Below are 21,803 nucleotides of genomic sequence, written 5' to 3'. Positions count from 1 at the left end.
AGATGCCTGCGTGCATTGCAAAAATATCTCTAATAAAAACCCACGGAAGAGGGGGGTACCCATTTTAATATAACATTCACTGATATTCAGTACCTATAGTTATATAAATATTTAAGAAAGAATGACTTATACTTATATGCAATATTTAAAATATGACCCATTCACTAAGCATTAACTCATGAACTTTCAAATGAATTGATTTAATTTAATATAATAATTGACCATTAATAATGTAAGATTCTCAATAGCATATTTATATATGATATATATGTAGATCATACCCCAAATCAATATACAGTTATCAAATGTAAATGCATTTTAATATAGGATGTCATTAAAAAGGAGGGTCATTTTTATATAAAATCTCGCAAAATTATGACCCATATTTTGGGCACACTTCCCCGTATACTTATTAATAGGAAGTTAACCCCCCCCCCCCCCCCCCCGTGTAAAAACCCTTTCTGAATAAACTCTCCTGCAGTCTACACATTGAAATAAAAAAATATATACATAGCTATAGACCCCCCCTGCTTCCCCTCTAAGTCCAGCTACATGTTATCATGACGTTCTTTTGTGCTACATGTATATTATTTTTTACTTTTCTTGATCCTCAGAGACGTTGCAGGAGGGCAAACATGAAAAAAGAATAAAAAGCCTTCCAGGACGTTATAATTATTTGAACTATAAGCCACCTCTTTTTTTGCTACATGAAGAAAAACAAATCACTTAATTCTTAATTACAACAGCAGAACCAGAGACCCCGTGACAAGTAGAGACATAAGCTGTTATACTCTGGAACTAGTTCTTTAATAAAGACAATTCAGGATAAATTGGAACCAGTTACTAACCCATGTTACAACAATAGTCCTATGACATAGGACTTCACTGTATGAGGCGTGAACTTCATATTTCATACTATCTATAATATGTGTTCTCATGTATTATGCCGCAAATCAATTTACATTTAGAATTCGTTGCTGAGTTTTTTTTTTACTGTTCTCATCTCCGAATCCCTTAAATAGATTTTTTTCAAGCCCCTCAGTAGTTCAATAATTACTATATGCCATTGCTTAAATAAGTATGCAGAGCATATTTCAAAACATATTTTATCTTAAGGACTTTTAAATGATTTACTTTTCAACACTGCATTGGGAAAGGAGGGGGTATATAAGTTTATTTTGTGATACAGTATATAATATAATTAGGTATCCAACAAATTTTAAGATTGTACGTTTAGCTATATCTAGACCCGTACGAAATGTATATAATAAGACACATATAACAGGGGCGGATAAAAAAAACCTAGGTGTCTTAGGGGGGAAAGGGGGGGGGGGGGTAAATTTAGATATTTGTATAGAGATGTATATATGCGAGTATTGGCAGTAATGGTTATGATGTGAGTGTGAGGGGAGGGTTTCAGATCAAATACCGTTTCTATAATTCTATTTAAGACAGACAGCTAGATACCATAAACATACTATGTATACACAAGCCAGAGTCTGAGCTTGATTTGCTATATGATATAAAAACTAAACTGACGAAAAAAGGTCATTTATTCAAAATCATAAAATGCAAAAAATACATTTTGCAAATAAAACATTTGACATAAAAGTTCATATTAAATATGAAATAATAATACATAATTAATACGAAATTACATCAACTAATATCATGTCAATTGAATAAATGACAAAGAATAGCAAAGGTGGGGAGAAAAATCTGCCCCATAAATAAACATATATACATATCTACTTCAAAAGATAACATTAAGGGCGGTATGTGGGTGGGAATTTTGAACAAATTGTTTGATAAGAATCACAAGTTAACACATCAAATGCTGATGAGAAAAGGAAGTGACCACAATACACTTACACGTGAACTCGTACTGACCCGCAAGATCATTGACCAATAAGAAAGATGATATCCAATCATGCATTGGTCATAAGTGAAATTTCCCTGCACGTGAAAACATGTTATCTAATTTCAACAATTTATCGTTTAATTAAGTAGGACACTCTGACCCTTTGAACAGACTAGAGACATCGTACATTTACAGTATTAATAGCTGACTCTTTTATTTAAGTCGGTTAGTAATAACCAATTAAAACAGAATTATCTTCTTTGCTGTCTAAAATTATTTTATTCCGCTTAATTTTCAATTAGCAAATAAAATTGGTTTTAAGACAGACAGCTAGATACCATAAACATACTATGTATACACAAGCCAGAGTCTGAGCTTGATTTGCTATATGATATAAAAACTAAACTGACGAAAAAAGGTCATTTATTCAAAATCATAAAATGCAAAAAATACATTTTGCAAATAAAACATTTGACATAAAAGTTCATATTTAATATGAAATAATAATACATAATTAATCTGATCAGATCAAATACCGTTTCTATAATTCTATATCTTTTAGTTTTTACCATTTCACTGTATTCTTTATCCTGTGATATTTATTATATTTGTCCTTAATATACGTGACATATTTGCCACTGGACCTAAGGCAACCAAAAATCAATCAACTTATTCTGTATATTTCATCATTTCTTTATTATGTTATCTATAGGTTTTGTCCCTCCCCTTATCTATGTTTTGTTTATATATTTGATAATTCCATTTTCGGGGTGGAAAAGGTAGGGTCAAGGCGTTTTTAAAAACATATTAATGGGTCGCGTTTTTTTTTTGTTCTTCGGAAGTGAGCCAGAAAAAGTCTATTCTGGTGTTTTTTTTTGCATTTGAAAGACCTTCTGCCTCTCTTTCACCTCTTCTTTTTTGATAGGTTATTAAGACGGCAGAGGTATATAACAAACATGGCGTCGTTTAGTCTAAATGAAATTAAATAAATTTATGAATGCAGATATATTAGAATGTGAGCTGTTTTATAAACGTTTTTTATGGTATGACAGTAGGACGATAAGCTGGATAAATATAAGAACTACACGGACAATAACCGTTAAGGGACACTTATTTGATATTCTGGGGAAGGGTTTTTGATTGATTAGTGTTTAACGCTACTTTCAACACTATTGGGCTATTCCGTGATGGTCAGTTTAAATATATAAATGAAGGATGGGGAAGGGAAGGGAAGGGAAGGCATTTTTATTCACTTCAATCTGTCGCTAATCATGCCTATTTTTCAGCTCTTACCAGGTAACCATATTCATATATGAAATCCTTCTATCCCTCACCCGAACAATTACATTAATATAAAATGGCTCTTGATTGTATATTGCTAATTTTAACACCCAGTGACAAATATTTCATGCTTGTTCATGAAAACATGAGTTTAGAAGTCAGGTATATAATATAAAAACGAAAAGATGGAATGCGATTGCAAATAAGTTCAAATATGAAGTGGATGTAAACAGTTATAGACAATCGTAAGGCCTTCAACAATGACAAAAACCTGATACTGTAAAGTCGTCTATAAAAGGCCCGACATGAAAATGTAAACAATTCAAACAAAAAAACTAACAGCTTAATAATACATAACAAAACAATTTACAAAATATCAAATATGAGTTGAGACATGAACCAACGACAACCACTAAACTACAGGCTCCTGACCTTGGACAGGTAAATAAAGAATATGGCAGGGTTGATATAGAAACGAAGATGTGGTATGATTGCAAATGAGACAACTCTCCAAAAGAGACCAAATGACATAGAAATCAACAGCTATAAGTCACCGTACGGCCTTCGACAGTAAGCTAAGCATACATCGCATAGTCAGTTATAATAGGCCCCGAAATCACAAATGTAAAACAATTCAATCGAAAAAACTAACGGCCGAATTTATGTACAAAAAATGAACGAACACAAATATGTATAACAAAGCAACAAACGGCAACCACTGAAATACAGTCTCCTGACTTGGGACAAGCACATACATACAGAATGTGGCGGGGTTAAACATGTTAGCGGGATCCCAAATCCTCCCCTAATCTGGGACAGCGGTGTAACAGTACAACATGTTTGTGAGCACTCAATCCATCCCGAATCTGGGACAGTGGTGTTAAAGTACAGTAAAATAGCAACCTGTACAATCAGTTGCAATTAGATTAACTCAAAAGATCGAAACGAGACACACACAAAAATATGAATTTTAAGACAATAGAAAAAGCACCACATAAGAGTATTTGCAATTACTGGAAATTTGCTCAAAGCTAATAACAACTAGAACTGAAATAAATCTTGTTCTTCCAGATTGAGTTATCAAACAGTACACAACGCGCGGCAAAGGATTAAAAAAAAGGAAAACAGTCTGAGAAACGTCTAGTTTACGTTGTATAAAGATATAAGAAGATGTGGTATGAGTGCCTGTGAGACAACTCTTTATCCAAGTTAAAATTTGTAAATGTAAACCACTAAAGATCAAAGTACGGTCTTCAACACGGAGCCTTGGTTCAAACCGAACAAAAAGCTATAAAGAACCTAAAAAATTACTAGTGTAAAACCATTTAAAGTCTAATCTATTTAAAAAAGGTATACTTACATATATATCTATATACAATGGAAGTTTTTGAAAAGTGGCCCGAACGTTGTGACCATCGAAAATTTTGCAAAAGAAATACAAGTTGGGATTCAAGATTTTAATACAACAGCAAGAACGCCAGATTAAGTTAGAGGGGCGATATTCTGAAGCGTTTTTATAATTATTGGTCACCCATGTTTAGGGGGAGGTAGGAGGGGTCCTGATCCCGAAATCCCGGGCTTAAAAACACGATATCCCGAGGTCCCGAATTTAAATCCCGGATCTCGAAATTTGAAAAAAAGAATTCCCGGATCCTGAAGGAGTAAATCCCGAAATCCCGAGCTTAAAACACCCGATCCCGGAGTCCCGATAAAGGTCCTATCCCCCCTCATATTTAGAAAGAAAGGGGAGAAATCCAAACAATTATCAACCAATCACAAACGTTGTTGCAAATCTGACCTTAAGACGTCAAAGAATTTCCAATAATGCCATTATTGCATATAAATAAAAATCTATTATACCAATTGAATAAAAAACATTGCATGTAAATGATTTTTTATACCAATTGAATAAAAATATTGCATTTGAATGAAAATTATACCATTTGAATGAAAAATTATACCATTTGAATGAAAAATTATACCATTTGAATGAAAAATTATACCATTTGAATAAAAAATATTGCATTTAAATGAAAAAATATACCATTTAAATGAAAAATTATACCATTTTGATAAAAAATATTGCATCTTAATGAGAAATATACCATTCAAATGAAAAATCATTGTATTCAAATGAAGAAATATACCAATTAAAGATAAAATATTGCATTTAAATGAAAAATATCGAATTTTTGCAACCAATACCATGCCATATACAGCAGCCAACATTGTGTTATAATCTTAATCACTTACTAAAAACAAACAAATATGTAACAAACATGACAAAGAAACACAAAAAAGCATATAAACAAAACGCATTAGCAAAACTGAAGGACAAGAATACATAAATTATCGAATTGCAGATTATAACAACTAAACAGTTGCCCAAAATACCACCATCAACGAACACATAGCTTTTAACTCTGTTACTTTATCAAAATGTTGTATGCTGTTGGTATAAGGTCAAAGAGAAACATTTCTGGGAACTATGAAATCATTTAAAGGAGACATTGAAATTGGGGCATCAAGGTTTTGTGGTAAATTACGGAACGACATTTTGATTGCTCAAACTGCATTGTTACTGCCATTCTGAAGTTAAAAGATTCTTCGACTTTTCTTTTACATTTAATTTAATAATAAACATTGTTACAATCAAAAGATAAATAAAATCAACTACACACACAGGCAAATTTCACTCACATCAATTTCACATGAATCATGAACTTAAATTCATGTGAATTTCACGTGAAATTCACATGAATTTCACCTCAAACGAGCTTATACGTGAAACTCACATGAAATTTTAAAATAGCGTATTTCAAATAACATCTAAATTTTCAAATTTAATTAAAATCATGAAAAATATCATTTTTGTTGTTGTAAATTTCACGTGAAATTCATGTGAAAAATTTCACATCAGATTCATTTGAATCTCAATTCACGTGAATTTCATATGAAAATTTTCATGTTAAATTCATGTATAAGCTCGATTGAGGTGAATCTCACGTGAAATTTTTCATGTGAATATCATGTGAGATTCATGTGAAATTCATATGAGATTCATGTGAAATTCATGTGAGAAAATGTTGCCTGTGTATGAAATGAAATAAACATTATAAACACAGATGATTAAAAATCAGTTAGTTAAAAGTGAAATTTTAAAGAATACATTAATACAAACTATCATAATAACTTACACGTGATATTTAAAATACGATCAAGTCATAGGCAAATATTTTTATTTGTATTCTTGACCTTTGGTGTAACGAAAATTGCTACGTACGATTTTTTGACGATCGAAAAATTCAGATAATAAGCTTTTCAATGATATATAATACAGCCGTGAGTAAGTCGGTGCAAAACGTCCTTAACTAAAAGGTCTTTCATATCGGTTAAGAAGTAGCTTCTCTTATTGGATAATAAGGGGGCCATATGACCTTCTTTATTCCATAGTAAAAAATTCCATCGGTCGTAAATAGATTTAAACGGACCAGAAAATTGGTCGTTAACGAACTTTTAAATGTTAGGTGGGTGTGATTTCTTTGTTTAGAGTGATGTCAATTTGAGATTGAAGTTGTTGAAATTGTTTACTACATGTTTTCGTTAATTATAGAATTAAAGAAAACTTTATTTTGTATTCATATACTAAAACTATAACTATTACATAATTAATTGGCGTTATCATGATTGTATCGTTCTTCTCAATGGTTTTGTCAGCTACTCTTCGACTTGAGTTTTGAATGTCGGTTGTTTTTAACATAATTAACGGAATAGTTGTTTTCGAGCTCCAACGTGTATTGTGGCAGAATTTACTTTTGTATAATCGTCTTCCGTTTAATTTAGTTGTAACTAACCTACCTACCTAAGAGTACTCCATTTCTATCTTTCGTTTCTATTTCTGTCCAGTCTACTTCAATTTCAGTGTATGATATACCAACTGCTTCCACTGTATCCGGTGCTTGTGCTGGAACTATTATACGAGACTTTTCAACATTGCATAAGTTAAGATTTTTAGTACTTTTATATTTCAATGAATATGCATGTAAATTCAACATTTGTGATATATTCATAGATAAAGGCAACAGTAGTATACCGCTGTTCAAAATTCATAAATCGATAGTGAAAAAACAAATCCGGGTTACAAATTAAAACTGAGAGAAACATATCAAATATAAGAGAACTACGACACAACAGAGACACAACACCGAAATTTAACACACACAGAAACAAACTATAATGTAACAATGGCCATTTTCCTGACTTGGTACAGGGCATTTTATGAAAAAAATGGTGGGTTGAACCTGGTTTTGTGGCATGCCAAACCTCCCGCTTTAATAGCAGTGTTAATTATAACAATAAAATGACAACATTACACTACAGGGTTACAATAAATAATCAGATAAATGGGAGAAAATATAGGACAGAGAAACAAACGACATAGTAACGACAATATATTCTTTATTTCAATAATAAACATTTTGATGTTCATCCAATGGCTTGATTAGCTAGCAATAAATTATGTTACCTTAATAGAGACTCATGTGGCATGATATGAAATTCTTCTCGAGGTGGCAGATAAATCATACGATCAAACGATCCCATGCAGAACCACAGGGTCTCGTAGGACACTAGATGCACGGTATGCAAGCTCATCATTGTTTGGACACGACCTAATGCCAGCAAACCTATGGGAAAAATACCTCAACTGCCTTGTAGACGACTCAGGAAAAACCAAGGCTATGGAAGTATTTCTGGACAGAAAATCCGAGAGGCTGAAACTCGTTAGCTCAATTACAGCAATCGCCAAAGGGAAAGAACATCATAAGAAAACAAACCAAATGGATCACATCTTGATAAATGGAATTGGGTGAAATCCCCTGCTGGAAGTCAAGACAAGAGCTGATGTTGGAAGTGATCATCATTTGGTACCAGCTGACATTAAACTGAGAGCTAACGGAAAGAACAAAATATCTTAAAAAATTTTTTATGAGAGTAAAGTAAAAAAGAAATATACAACCTTGATTAGAAATAGATACCATCTCTTAGAAAAAAACCCATAAAAGATGAAGAAGACACAATTATTAATTGATGATAAAATTGGAAACAATCTGTGCAGAAACAACTATAGGATTTAAACAAAAACAGAAAAAAGAAAATTGGATTAAATCTAGAGCATCGGACAATATCATTACAAGAAGAAATACAAAAAAAAAAGAAATTGAAGGAGGCAAAATCACAACGTCTGAAGATAGGCTACCAACATGAATACAGCTAAATACTCATATATGTCGATATAATGGTACAGAATGACAAAAGGACATACATTTTATAGTCTTAATGAAAAGGCAGAAGAAGCGGCTAGCAAAGGTGAGCAAGGCAATCTCAATAAAAATATTCAAATTAAACATAGCACCGTCTGATGTTCCTTTTTAAAAGACAATCTAGAGAATTTGTTAATTTCGAAAAGTGAACAAGAGCAAAGATTGACAAAACATTTCAGTGAGTTCATAAATAGACAAAATCCTACAGTACTCCCTATTGTTCATAACAATGAACTTGATCTACATAGTTATTATCCACCGAAAAAACATGAAATAATATCTGCAACTAAAGATCTGAAACTGGACAATCGCCTGGAAATGGCAATCAAGATACCGAACTCTTTAAAATAAACCCATACGTGTCACCCAACCTATTCTATAACATCTTTAGAAACATCTAAGCTCATATACTATACGACTGGATAAATTGCACTTTATTTTAAAAACACCGGGAGCATTGAATGATAGTAACAATTTGCGCGAACACAGCAAGCTGTAAAAATGACTAAGTAAATGAACTTATCATAGATACCAGGACTAATTTTTTTTTATATACGCCAGACGCGCATTTCGTCTACAAAAGACTCATCAGTGACGCTCGAATCCAATAAAGTTAAAAAGGCCAAATAAAGTACGAAGTGAAAGAGCATTAAGGACCAAAATTCCTAAAGGTTTTGCCAAATCCAGCTAAGGTAATCTATGCCTGAGGTTGAAAAGACTTAGTAATTCAAAAATTCAAAAACAATGCAAACAGGTTTTCTTTATATGAAAAACGACAAACGTCCAACACTTATGGACCACATCAACAAACGACCACATCAACAAACGACCACCTCTATTAACAGGTTCCTGACTAAAGACAGGTTCACACAAATGCAGCAGATTTAAACGTTTCACCTTCACCCTAAACAACAATAAGTGAACTCACCCTTGATACAATATAAATACAATATTAATAAACAAAGATGTGTACCAAGGTCAAAGAGTACTCTTACCTGGGACAAATAAAATAACGTACACAGGTAAATTTAAATAAAGTAGTTTTGTTGCTTAAGGTACGGAAATATGTTTTACAAAATAAATGAATTTGATGTTTACAGAAGTGATCGTCTTACTAAATAATTATTAAAATAGTGAGATCAATAGTTAGACGAGAAATTACACAAAATAAATGAACATTGACTAACAAAAATGTATTATCCATTGTGTCAGCAGGTCAAATTCAGACGAAAGTAGGATTTGAGAATAGTCATAGTTGGTTTATTCCTTGAATGCCAACATCCTTTGATCTACCGACAATTTACCTGTAAAAATTATGTTGGCGTTCAAGGAATAGGTGTAAGTAGTTATCAAAACAAAAGTGCATGCTTATCAAAACAATCATACTAATTAAACTGATACGTAAATACAGGTAGCTAAATCTATTTCATGTTTGTTAAGTTGTTAAAAATCATATTTTGCTGCTCCTGCTTGAACAAATATGGATTCTCTTAAAATGACACTTTCAAAAGTGTAACATCACAGTCTATATGTGCATATTGTCAGGACTGTAAGGAATTCCTGTTTGCACAAATTCTACAATAGACTATTTGGACTATAGTTGTGTGTGCTGTAATATACTACCATATTACTGATTAAATTTCTTGAAACTTTGTATCTCGTGTTATATTACTATTTTGTTTATTTCAGTTTGTTCAGGATATTTTTCTTGGTTGTACAATTACACCTTTTTTTTATATTGTAAGTGATTCGTAAAAAAATATTGTTTAGTTGTTTGTCATGTTCGCAACTCATCTGAATTCTTTTTACCATATTTCATGAATTTTCTTGGAACTTTTGTAGAGTTTCCAGCTAAGAAGTTATCAAATTAACTTAATTATTTTTTAAATTTAATTAATTGTACAACTGAAATCTTCATATAGTTTATATTAACTAATAAAATATTTAAATTGATATGGAACTCAACAAATCTCTGATATCCTTTATTTAGATTGAAATAATTGTATTAAACTAAAATTTCATTTAAATTTTTATATTTCTTATTTTATTAACATATATATTCATATCAAAGATATTGTTTTGATAAAAAGTAATAAAACGTTTTAATTTCTTTATTTCTTTAAACTTCATAATAATTTTACCCCTAAAATCTACTATTTTTCCTTATGAGAAAGTGATAAAATGTTGCATTTCTATAAAGTTCATTAATCATTTTTAACAGTTAAATACTTAAAAAAAAAAGAAGCACCTATTGTTATTATATAGACATCTATTGAAATATATTTGTTGGCATTCAAGGAATAGGTAACATATAAACTGTTGGCATTCGAGGAAGATATCTCATAGTTACCGAAAGGTAGTCAAAAGTCACAAACAATTAATGATAAAAATCATGGATTAAATACAAAAATTCAATTAAAACACATCCCGGGAATTAAGTGTTTAAATGAAATTGACATTCTAAGAAAGCATGACATTAGCAATACCAATTTAAAAGTGTTGACAGGCAGATACTTAGGATTTAACCTAATTGTGAATATGTGTCATGTTATATATAGATAACGTAAAGCAATTGTCATAAAGAAAATAAACGTTGTTTGGTATTTAAACATAAAAAAAAATATTCGAAAAGAATACAAATTTTAAAATTTATTATATTTTAATTTGTTGATGACAAAATCCATGTTAGTGCAAATGTTAACAATATTCAAAGATCTTATTACAATATTAATACTAAAGATAAGCTTTACTAAAAAGTGTGTTTAAAGGTGTGATGAGTTTACACTGATCACATGGTACAGCCAAATTTACTAATCAAATCTTTGTACCTAATTAATGAAATAATTTAGTAAACGAAAGAGTTTCAATATATGAACACTTTATAATGGAGCCAAAGGAACACCGCCGTTTAAAAAAGGAAAATTAACAATATGGAATGAAAACTCGTATCTTTTGTCGTAAATTATATTACCATGGGGTTTCCCTTTAGAAATTGAAATTTTAAAAGCAGGTTTTCGCCGTAGGAGAGGTTGAATCAACCAAATCACATAATAGCAACGGTACTGTATACAAATCTTGTCAACTTTGACACAGCATAAACAGGGATAGTATTTGGAAAATATTAAGATCATATGGTACCATGTTTTACACAACATAAATCTCCTTATTTAAAGCGTAAAAGCATTCTACAACAGCGTCAGGTGTAAGGCTAGGTATAGTCATATATACTTCCATGTTAAAACAGGAGTAAGACAAGGATGTGTCATAACATCCACACTTTTCATAATATTTATAAACTTGATAAGGAGACAAATAACAGCTGATACACCACTTTGAAAGACCTGGAGTTTGCTGACTAACTAGCAATAATGTCTCACAAACATCAACATATTAAAAAACCCGATTAGTGACAGAACTGCCAAAATATTTAGGACACATGGTACAAAAAATAAACATAAAGAAAAATTGAAAATTGAAATCAAGACACTAAGTCTATAATCAAGTATATCAGCCAAACATATATGAAAATAAATATTTATAGCGAAATGCTTCATACTTTATTTCTTCTGTTATTCGAATCATAATGATATAAGTAACCTATTAACAAATCAAAACTTATTAAAAAGGTAGTGTCAAGGCAATTTTTTTATATATATCAAAGCACTGACACCAGGGAAGGTGACTACATTTGGCACATATCCTACTATTGTTGTTTATCATTTCCCCTTTATTTGATAAAATCAACGCACTTGTCTCACTCGTTTCATTTCTAACTTGGTTTGAATTTATCTCATTGTAAATCATGCTACATCTCCTTGTTCTTTTAATTTGCGAGATGATAACATCGATAAACTGTTGTTGACTCTGGATAGAATCCAAATTCATGTTAACCTAGTATATTCGCAAACTATTTATTCGCATTTTTCAGAAAAAGGGAAATAACGTGATATTAATAATCGCCACGATCTTGAATCTCCTTTCATATTAATACACAAAAAGCGAATATAAATTGCCGCGAAAGCGGCAAAATTAGCTAAACGCGAGAAAAAAAAGAAATTCGGAAAAAAACATCTTGATGTACAGTATACGATAAGATTGTATTCTGAATACTAGTATATAAAGGGCAGATTGAGATATTTGGATCTAATTAATTATGAAAAATTAAACTCCTTACCATCCGTTAATGTTTGGCATTCTATTTTTTGTGTAGGTTCATTACCAGATGATGTATATGTGTAAAGAGATAATGTGTAGATACCATATTCCCCAAGTCCACCGTATGTGTAAGTTTCTACATAGTAGTCATTAACGTCTAATTGCTGAAATAAAAATCATATTATCATATAAGGTAATTAATTAGAATTAAGTAAATATGTCACAAAAATGGCTCTTTGGACGAGTCATTTAATTTTGAATTTAACCGTGTCATTCTAAACGTTTAAGTCGTTTACATATCTAAAAATAATGTATCACAAAAGTTGAGTCCAGAGAGATACCATAAGTCACAGTACATGTCACGAATGGCTTCATCACATCATAGGTATCATTAACGCATATATCAACCTAGGTAGATATGGACCAACATCAACAACCAATGCCAACATGTACTATATTCTTGTTCACTCTATAGTCAACACGACCAACTCATTGGATTTCTAAGGGTACCAATAGTCAATTACAGCACGATACAGGGTGCATTGTTAAATGAACAGCCACACGGGATAACACCAAATCCTACAACGCACTCCATGTACTACCAACAAGAAGGAAACAGCAAACAAATACCAAGAAGGAACAAAGGAAGAGATTCAACAGAAACAGTTACAGAGCAATAAAAAACACAAGACATTATAAAACTGACAGAAACCAGCCACACTCAATACAAAAGTAACAATAAAAGAAACCCAAACACAAATTTACGTGACGAAAGAAGCAGCGATTACCTAACAATGCTATTACTAAACAAGGAAAAGAGAGAGCAACACATAAAATATATACAAATAATACTTCTGCAAGAAGTTATATTCAATGATGAGAATAACACCAATCTAGGACGTATAAAACTAACTCTTTCAAACAATTTATCATTGAGTACTGTCATCTGATGTTTCACTCTAAAAGGGGAGCTCAAGTTGTTAGTCCCATACAACTGAATGAACCCGTTCTGTCAAACATACAAAAATAAACATAAAAAGATGGCCGAAGAACGGAACCAAACCAACAAATGAATGCTATCATTATAAGTTCAAAAAATAACGAAGTCAAATATTCACTAATTCAGAAATTTACTTAAATCCTAGAAAAATCCGCGCGAGTTAGAGATGGAAGCATGCATGCATTGTGTGTGTTGAGTTATTTAAGGAAAAGAATGCCAACAATGCAAATGAAACAAAGGTAAATCATTTGATTGACTGATTTAGTTAAAAAAAATATCATTCTTATACAGATAAAAACGATGACTAAAATATATTTTTAATATATAATATGAATTTAAACAGACCTAGAAAATTCAAATGCACGAGTTCGTTTCTATTTCTATTTATATGGCTATCGGAGGTCAACTCGATAGTTCATTAGATGGCGCCTAGACTAAAAAACACAAACGTAACGAAGTTACATATCATCGAGCACTTGCCCTGTATATTGATTATTTTAGACTTTTTATAATATGGATAAATGTTTTACATAGTTATAAATGAAATGTGAGAGTTTGAGACAAATCGGTGAACATGAATTTGACAGCTGATGCCCCTTGGGACATTCAAACTCACAACTAATTAGCAAAAAAAGGAGAAAAAACAGAAGACAAGCAACAGTACACAAAACACAACATAGAAACTAAATTAATGTTTTAAATGATAAATGATCACATTTCTAATGTCGGAAAAGATAGAATGTGTTTAATGTCGCTTATAAAAAATATAAGTTTAATATGTAAGAAAGAAAGAATTGTGACATATAACTGAGTGCTATCATTCGTATTTTGGATATTTAATTCTACACAAAAAAGCAAGTATGTACAAATGTCGTCCATTGTATCTCATCTAAATATTAAATACATACAGCGACTACGTCAGTAATTAAGTTGTCGGTTCTTTCCAAATTCAGAATGTATCCTTGAACAACTCTGCTTGGATCACTTGGTCTGTCCCATGTAAAGATCAGGCTGGTGGAGCTTGCAGGTGCACATGCTAGGTTTGTGACTTCGTCTAAAAACAAGAAGTTATTGTAACAGGATGCTGTTACGAAGTCTTCCAAACAAAGCTCCCATAATTAGCCATTCCCATGGTCCCATATTTTATTAGACTTGTTTTATTGTCCCATACAAGCACATATATGGTAAAGGGTAGGGGATCTAGACCATTTACAAGTTCTCAAACAGGAGGCGGTAGTAGTGACGCCTAAGGAGTCCTTTTTTCTTTCATTTGATTTGTTTTATTGTCCCATACTTATATCTATATGGTTTAGGGATGGGGATCTGAACCGTTTACAAGTTTTCAAACAAGAGGGGTGAGGTGACCCCTATAGACTTCCCTTTTCTTTCATTTGATTTGTTTTATTGTCCCATAAACGAATATATATGGTTTAGGGGTGGGGATCTGCATCGTTTACAGTTTTCAATCCAGAGGGGGTGGAGGCTGAACCCCAGGGATTTTCCTTTTATTTCATTTGATTTGTTTTATTGTCCCATGCAAGAATATATATGGTTTAGGGGTGGGAATCTCGATCGTTAACAAGTTCTCAAACAAGAGGGGTGGGGTGACCCCCAGGGACTTCCTTATTATTTCAATTGATTTGTTTTATTGTTCCATACAATAATATATATGGTTTAGGGGTGGGGGTCTGGACCGTTTACAAGATAATAGCACATTCTCAAATTGAAGCGGGTGGTGTTACCCCAAGGGACTCACCCTATGTTTCATTTGATTGGTTTTATTGTCCTGTGATCATTTCTGAAGACTGCATGTGTTTATCACTTACAGTTTTCAAGTTATAGTCATTTGACAATTTATCAAAATAAAATCCCATAAGGTTTTATAGTAAACCCCTACCCTCGTTATGCCCCTCAAAACATCCCTTAATAGACCCCAATGCACAAACGAAAGATTGATGGCTCCCTTAGAACTGTTAAATAGACAAGAAAAATAATAAGAACTGACCAAAAACAATAAGTCTCCAAACTTTGTTTGGGAGACTTAATTAAAAAGAGACTGACTAATGAGTAATGGACAACCCCTCATGTAATGTAAATTGAAAATTATACAACAGCGGGTTTTTTTACACTATGTTCCAAGTGTTGTCAATTTGTTAAGGGAGACGGATACAATTAGTACTTTTTTTCCCGTATCCCCGTATTTCTATTGTATAATAGTATTTTTTGCACTTTTGAAGAATAAAAATATCGTTTTAACTAAATAATTATAATATTATCCAAAGATATTTTCCATTCTTTTCCAATGAACAAAATACCTCATGAGTATGCTTTTCGACTGGTCTTCGTCGCATATTAAAGTAAACACTGAAATAACTTTTATAAAGATTTCATTGACACTGATTTTTCTTCTTCAAATATATCACCACAAAATATTCACTCCAGTATCAATTATGGAAATACATGTATCATTTACAAAAAAGGTACTGTTTACATTTCATTTAAAACATAAACTAAACTGCTATAACTGGCCCACGCGCACTACTGGAATATTCAAATACAAGAACATTACATTTATTATTAAAAATATTTCATTATGGTAAGCAATCAAAGCATCGTCGATGCGTGCTGTAAAGCGGTAAATCTGGCTTGAACACCCATGCAATGTGTCAGATCTTTACAAATACCCAATAGTCTAGTCAGAGCAGTTGTTAGATGGTTTCTAGTTGGTTTGTTTTTAAAGAATTGAAAGGGCTTTTCATGCGAATTGAATACAATTTCTCTAATTTTTGTAGATATTATTCTAGCAAAATTTTGTAATTTAAAAAATTATAATCAATAAATAAGAACACTTTTGAGAATAGTTGTTTGAACATAGAGATGTAATTTTAATTGTAAATGTCAACTGTTCTTCAATTTTAGAAAGCAGAGATTGAACTACTCCCTCAAAGGAGTCTCGAATTTTTGTTTCAACCAGATGGACTATTCTAAACATACGATGGTTTGTTTTAAAATATAGGTTAATCTAGTATGTATTATTTACTGTCCAAAAGGAAAAAGAAAGAAATGAAATATACTTACATAAAGCATAGATGGAGTGAAGAACAACCAGGACAAATACAATGATCAGTACTTTCTCCATCTAGGTGTTTAACCTACATCTGTCGCGAAGCACAATTCCTTATAGCTAATATTTCATAAGAATACTAGTAATTAATAAAAGGTTTAAATCCGATTAATCAAGGATTGTATTTAAAAGAGTGTGTGTCAAACAAGTAGACTTACTTAATTTTGTTTAATCTAATTTAGATTTAATCTTTAATTTTTAGTATTGATGGCATTAGATTTAATACAGTATATAATGCTTAAATGATAGTCTGAGGACCATGAACTTAAGTCCACCTTTTAAACGAATTTAAATCTGTTAGCAAGGCGTATTATATTATATTCTCTCTGTAATGATGACATATTTAGTTAATCAGTAATTAGACCTGAGGAAATTTTATAGCTGAAGCATTATATACATTGTAACTTAGAAGAAATCATTAAATCATCATATTTTCTTATCCAAAATCTCTCCCTTCCCTCCTTCTAGACCAATCAGTGTTGTGGTTTATGAAAATAAAGTTTAGTCGGGTGAAATCAAATAATCAATATTATCAAGACAAAAAATGTTCTCCTGGGAACTTAGCATTGGACGTGACTGAGTGAACCCTGTTGGTACATTGAGTCGACGGAATAAAATCTTAGATGCAACTTTTCCGAAATGAAAGCTCAGTTTTATCAGATATAGGGAGAGGAGGGGAGCAAGTGTCTGCGCAATGATAGGCGATGTTGTCGTAGAAAATAAAATGTACAGGTTCTAGCCCCGCTCTGATAGGAAGTTAAGAATAAATTTACTGTAACATCTTTATGTTAATTTTCTAGGCACTTTATATATACATATATATTAAGGTAAATTATATGGCCTTCCAAATGGTGTACAAATGTTTGCGGTATGCCATCTTCTCCGCAATTGTATTGTTTTCTGTTTGGTTTTAAATTAATAATTCAGATCCATAATACATCTCGTGATCAATTTATTTTGCAATCGTCACTGGCAGTCAGCAGTGTTTAAGAACATCAGTTGCTCGACCTGTTAGTCAAATGCGTTTTGTTACAATATACTTTTCACTTTTATTTGGTCTTTTGATAAAATTTATTTGTATTATCTTTATACACCTCTACCAAGACTTTTGGTTTACATGCACCCGTATAAAAATTTCGGATTTTATCCACCGCAATCATAGGTTTTATGTCGCAGGAAGAATGGGACACCATATAAAATCGACTTGGGATGAGGGATAAATCACCATAAACCCATAAACTTGTCGGTGTAATGCGTGTGGGCCATTTCTGCATTTAATGAGTCGTCCAATATATAAATACTTTATTATATATAAATCTGCAAATATACAAATTGTAAACCAAGTTTACAATTATGTTCCAATAAATATGAACAATATATATACTGAAATATTTGCATGCAACGGAGCTTTATTCTGACCTTAACTTATATACAAAAATGCGGCTTTCAAGCCATACTGAATTCTATATATGAAATACTAAAATAACTTTACTTTAATTGAAACATTTTAAACATTGCTAAAAGAATAAATAAATTTACAAGTACCTGCAGCGTAGACATTAGTCTGCCGCCTCCCCGATTGTAATAATGACCAGTGACTAACTTTAAAGGGGGTCTTATTGGGGGGATCCGATCCCGGATCCCGCTTACTGTTTTGTCAGATTCCCGTATCCCGCTTATACTATGTATGTAAGCAATTCTCATTTTTTTGTCATTTCCCTGGTCCCGCAAGACCTCATTTCCCGTTTTCACGACACAATAATTTGACTTTCACGTTTCACGCTTACGAAAACTCGGCAATCCCGCATCACGCTTAGACCCCAATGAGACCCACTTTAAAAGTGAAATTGTATTAATATATATATGGTTAGTATTGCCGCGCTTTGAGCTCATGCAAAACTCATGCTATTTAAATATAAATATATATCATTTAAATAATAATAAGAATCGCTTTAACTTTCTATTGTACTAATTTAAATATTGAGTACGTAAAGCAAAGCACAGCGTATAAAGCTATAGTCTATTTCAAAATATGCAGCGCAAAACTATTGTCGTCAATCGTCAAGAAACATGATGATATGAAATATGAATATGATATGAATGGAAAACATATAACACGGAAAACACAATTAATATGAAATGCATAATAATGAACCAAAATGGATAAATATATCCGGTGACATACACCCCCTCCTACAAAAAGTTTCGTCTCGAAACTATATCGAAACCAATATATCAAACCTTATACAATAATATATGACACTTTTGAAATTTGGGCATTCTAGATAGGCATGCGGCAAACGCCTCTATACCATATAGCAATGACCAAAATTCAAGACACCCAATAGGATTCACAAACAAATAACAAAACAAAAACAAAAAATAATATCAAAAAGTTAAATAAAATTAAAAAAATCTTCCCTCATTGCTTTGAATTGCCGTTGACAAACGATCAATCCAAATTCTTGCCAAATCAAATGTAGGATGTACCCCATCCACTAATCTGTTATACAAATATCTAAATTTTCCACTCTTACATTTATGTACAGGAGAATGAAAAAATGGAGTGATAACATGATTTGTATGATTAAATTCTGTAATAAAATTATTTACACCCTGTATAATGGAGTTAAGTTCTAGCTGCATCCTATCGTATGCATTCTCATACTTTAAATGACTTGTTTTTCCAATAGACAATCTATGTAAATTCCAAAGACAGAAACTCATAGTTGTAATAGTAGCAAAAACTACCTTACAATTTATACTTTTTAATTTAGTTTCTGTATTTACTATAGTATTCTTTAGTCTCAATGCATGTTCAAAACAACTATTGTCAGTTCTTTTAAGAAATGATTCCTCATAATTTGATCTACGATTCCTTTCTAAAGAACAAATATCCGGTATTCCAGCTATGAAATACACGATTTTCAGACCGTCTATATCTTTAAGATCATCATATGCATATTTGCACAAAGTTTCCAATTTTCCTCCAGGCACTACACGTAACGTTTTACAACGAACTTTGCCTTCTAGAACTTTTCCTCTACTAGACGTGTAAATATATGTATGTTGATTCATTTCTGTGAAACAAACAAAAATGAAACTAAATAGAAATAAAACTAAATTCCAAATATCAATAAAAAAAAATATTCAAAGGTTAAAACATTAAAATACTAGTATCTAACATAATCTTGAAAACGGACTGGCGGTTTCACTTGTCTACTCGACCGCCGCACTTGAATTTCAGACTCTGGTTGGACATAATCTAAAGCGCTCGGCGCATGATTATCAGAGGCGCTTGACGTTTGATTATCAGGACTGGTTTCTGATTCACTACTGACGGGAACTGGGTTGCTAAACTCAGATACATCTAAAATACTTGACCTCTGACCATCAGATTGTTCAATACTACTGTCAGGACTACTAGATCGCTGACTTACTTCATCTAGATTCAAAATGCCCGGATGAAATTCATCCGCTAAAGGGTTCAGAGGCAGTACTATATCTACTCGACGCCTCGGGCAATCGTGCACTAAAAACTCTTCTTCTGAATCAGATTCAGAAATATCAGATGAAGTAATTGAAACAACTTGGTCGTCCGTAGTGATTTCGTCCACTGTTTATCAGAGTCTAAAACTTTGTCTACTAATACAGACGGACAATCTTTCTTCTTTGAAACTACATTTCTCTTATCTTGGGAGTTCTCACTACACTGAGGGTTTAAAATGGAAATGGAAGTAATGGGAAGTGACATATTCCTATGTACTGTTTTACGGCACCGACCGTGTTCCTGTCTGATGATATAAACCGGAATATCAGAGTCAGGTTTTGAAACTATAACATAAGGTTGTTTACCCCACTTATTTTCTAATTTATGTTTCCCTCTAAACGCCACATTTTTACATCAGAGGCCCCTGAGGGGCCTCGGGTGTATTGCCATCGCCTACTTTTCAATTCGCGCAAAGATCAAAGAGATGCATATATAATTAGTTTTGGAATAATAACCGACATTATAGACCCGCGGACCTATATAGTGCAGAATAAAATTCCGTATCACTTCTTTTAAATTCATGTTTTCAATGGATACTCAGTTTTTTTTATTTTTCTTAATGCAAAATTTATAATATGAAAATGTTTTGTCGTTAGAAATATTTGTATTTTAATCAAACGATCTTCAATATCAAAAAATTGTTGTTGCGGATGAATACCACGAGTGCGCAAGGGGGCAAGAGCGAGCGTGTAGAAAATCGAGAGGAAATCAATTCACACATTTATACACAGAAAGGTAATTATATTTCAATTATCTGATTTGGAGTAACCTTTTTAAACCGTTTGTAGCATATATTTGTCTATAATATTAACGTAGCAAAACCAGGAAAATTTAATCTGTCATAATATTAAAATAAATTATCAGGTCACGTCCCCCGCAGCCATTTTGAAAATAATTGGGTAGGAGTAACAAGAACCTGCAAGGCCTTTAAAGATAAGGTTACTATTTGTGTATTTTTTATAACAACAATTTGTTTTTATAAAGATCTCAACAATTTTTTGAGTTAAATTTCTTTTCTTCGTAAATAACAAGTAGATTGATCACTTGGACACACACACGGAACTATTTTCTGTTTTTAAGATACTGTTTCGGATTTTCGCTCCTTCTCCGACTTAGTTTGTTGCATTAGTATATGTGAATATGTCCCCTTGACTGGAAAATACGCGGAATTTGTAATGACTTTGACTATGTCTATGTAAGTAATTCTAATATATAATTATTGGTTGAATTTATTGTTTATATAATATTCAGAGAAGACTTTTTCTTCTTCCTATAGAGTTGGACTCTTTTTGAGTGTATAAAGACTCTTGCTCGTAAAATCAAGAGTCTTACTTTACACTGAAATGTCAGAATTTGGGTTAATCACATTTACTGAATTACTATAGATATATTGGGAGAAACCTTACAGTTTTGGAGATATAAATATAGATTAACTGTCCTGTTTTTTAAGTCTTCCTTAGCTTGTAGTATTGTATTATTTTGACCATACATGACATGTATCGCCAAAATTA

General features: G+C 32.0%; 1 protein-coding gene across 2 annotated transcripts in view; it reads right to left on the bottom strand.

Moving 5' to 3' along the window:
- LOC139527654 (dentin sialophosphoprotein-like) overlaps positions 1 to 21,803 on the bottom strand; it is a 51,159-nt gene that overhangs the window by 12,509 nt on the left and 16,847 nt on the right. For both annotated transcript variants that reach the window (XM_071323186.1, XM_071323187.1), the window contains 3 exons: positions 14,527 to 14,672; positions 12,638 to 12,782; positions 7,005 to 7,112 (listed from right to left, as the gene is read on the bottom strand). In XM_071323186.1, coding sequence (XP_071179287.1) covers positions 7,005 to 7,112; positions 12,638 to 12,782; positions 14,527 to 14,672 — 399 coding nt within the window. The remainder of the gene's footprint in view (positions 1 to 7,004; positions 7,113 to 12,637; positions 12,783 to 14,526; positions 14,673 to 21,803) is intronic.

Source organism: Mytilus edulis, chromosome 6 (assembly GCF_963676685.1).
Source record: "Mytilus edulis chromosome 6, xbMytEdul2.2, whole genome shotgun sequence".
Lineage (NCBI taxonomy): Eukaryota > Metazoa > Mollusca > Bivalvia > Mytilida > Mytilidae > Mytilus > Mytilus edulis.
Note: the sequence above shows the minus strand (reverse complement) of the source record. Positions and strands in the feature narration are given on the sequence as shown.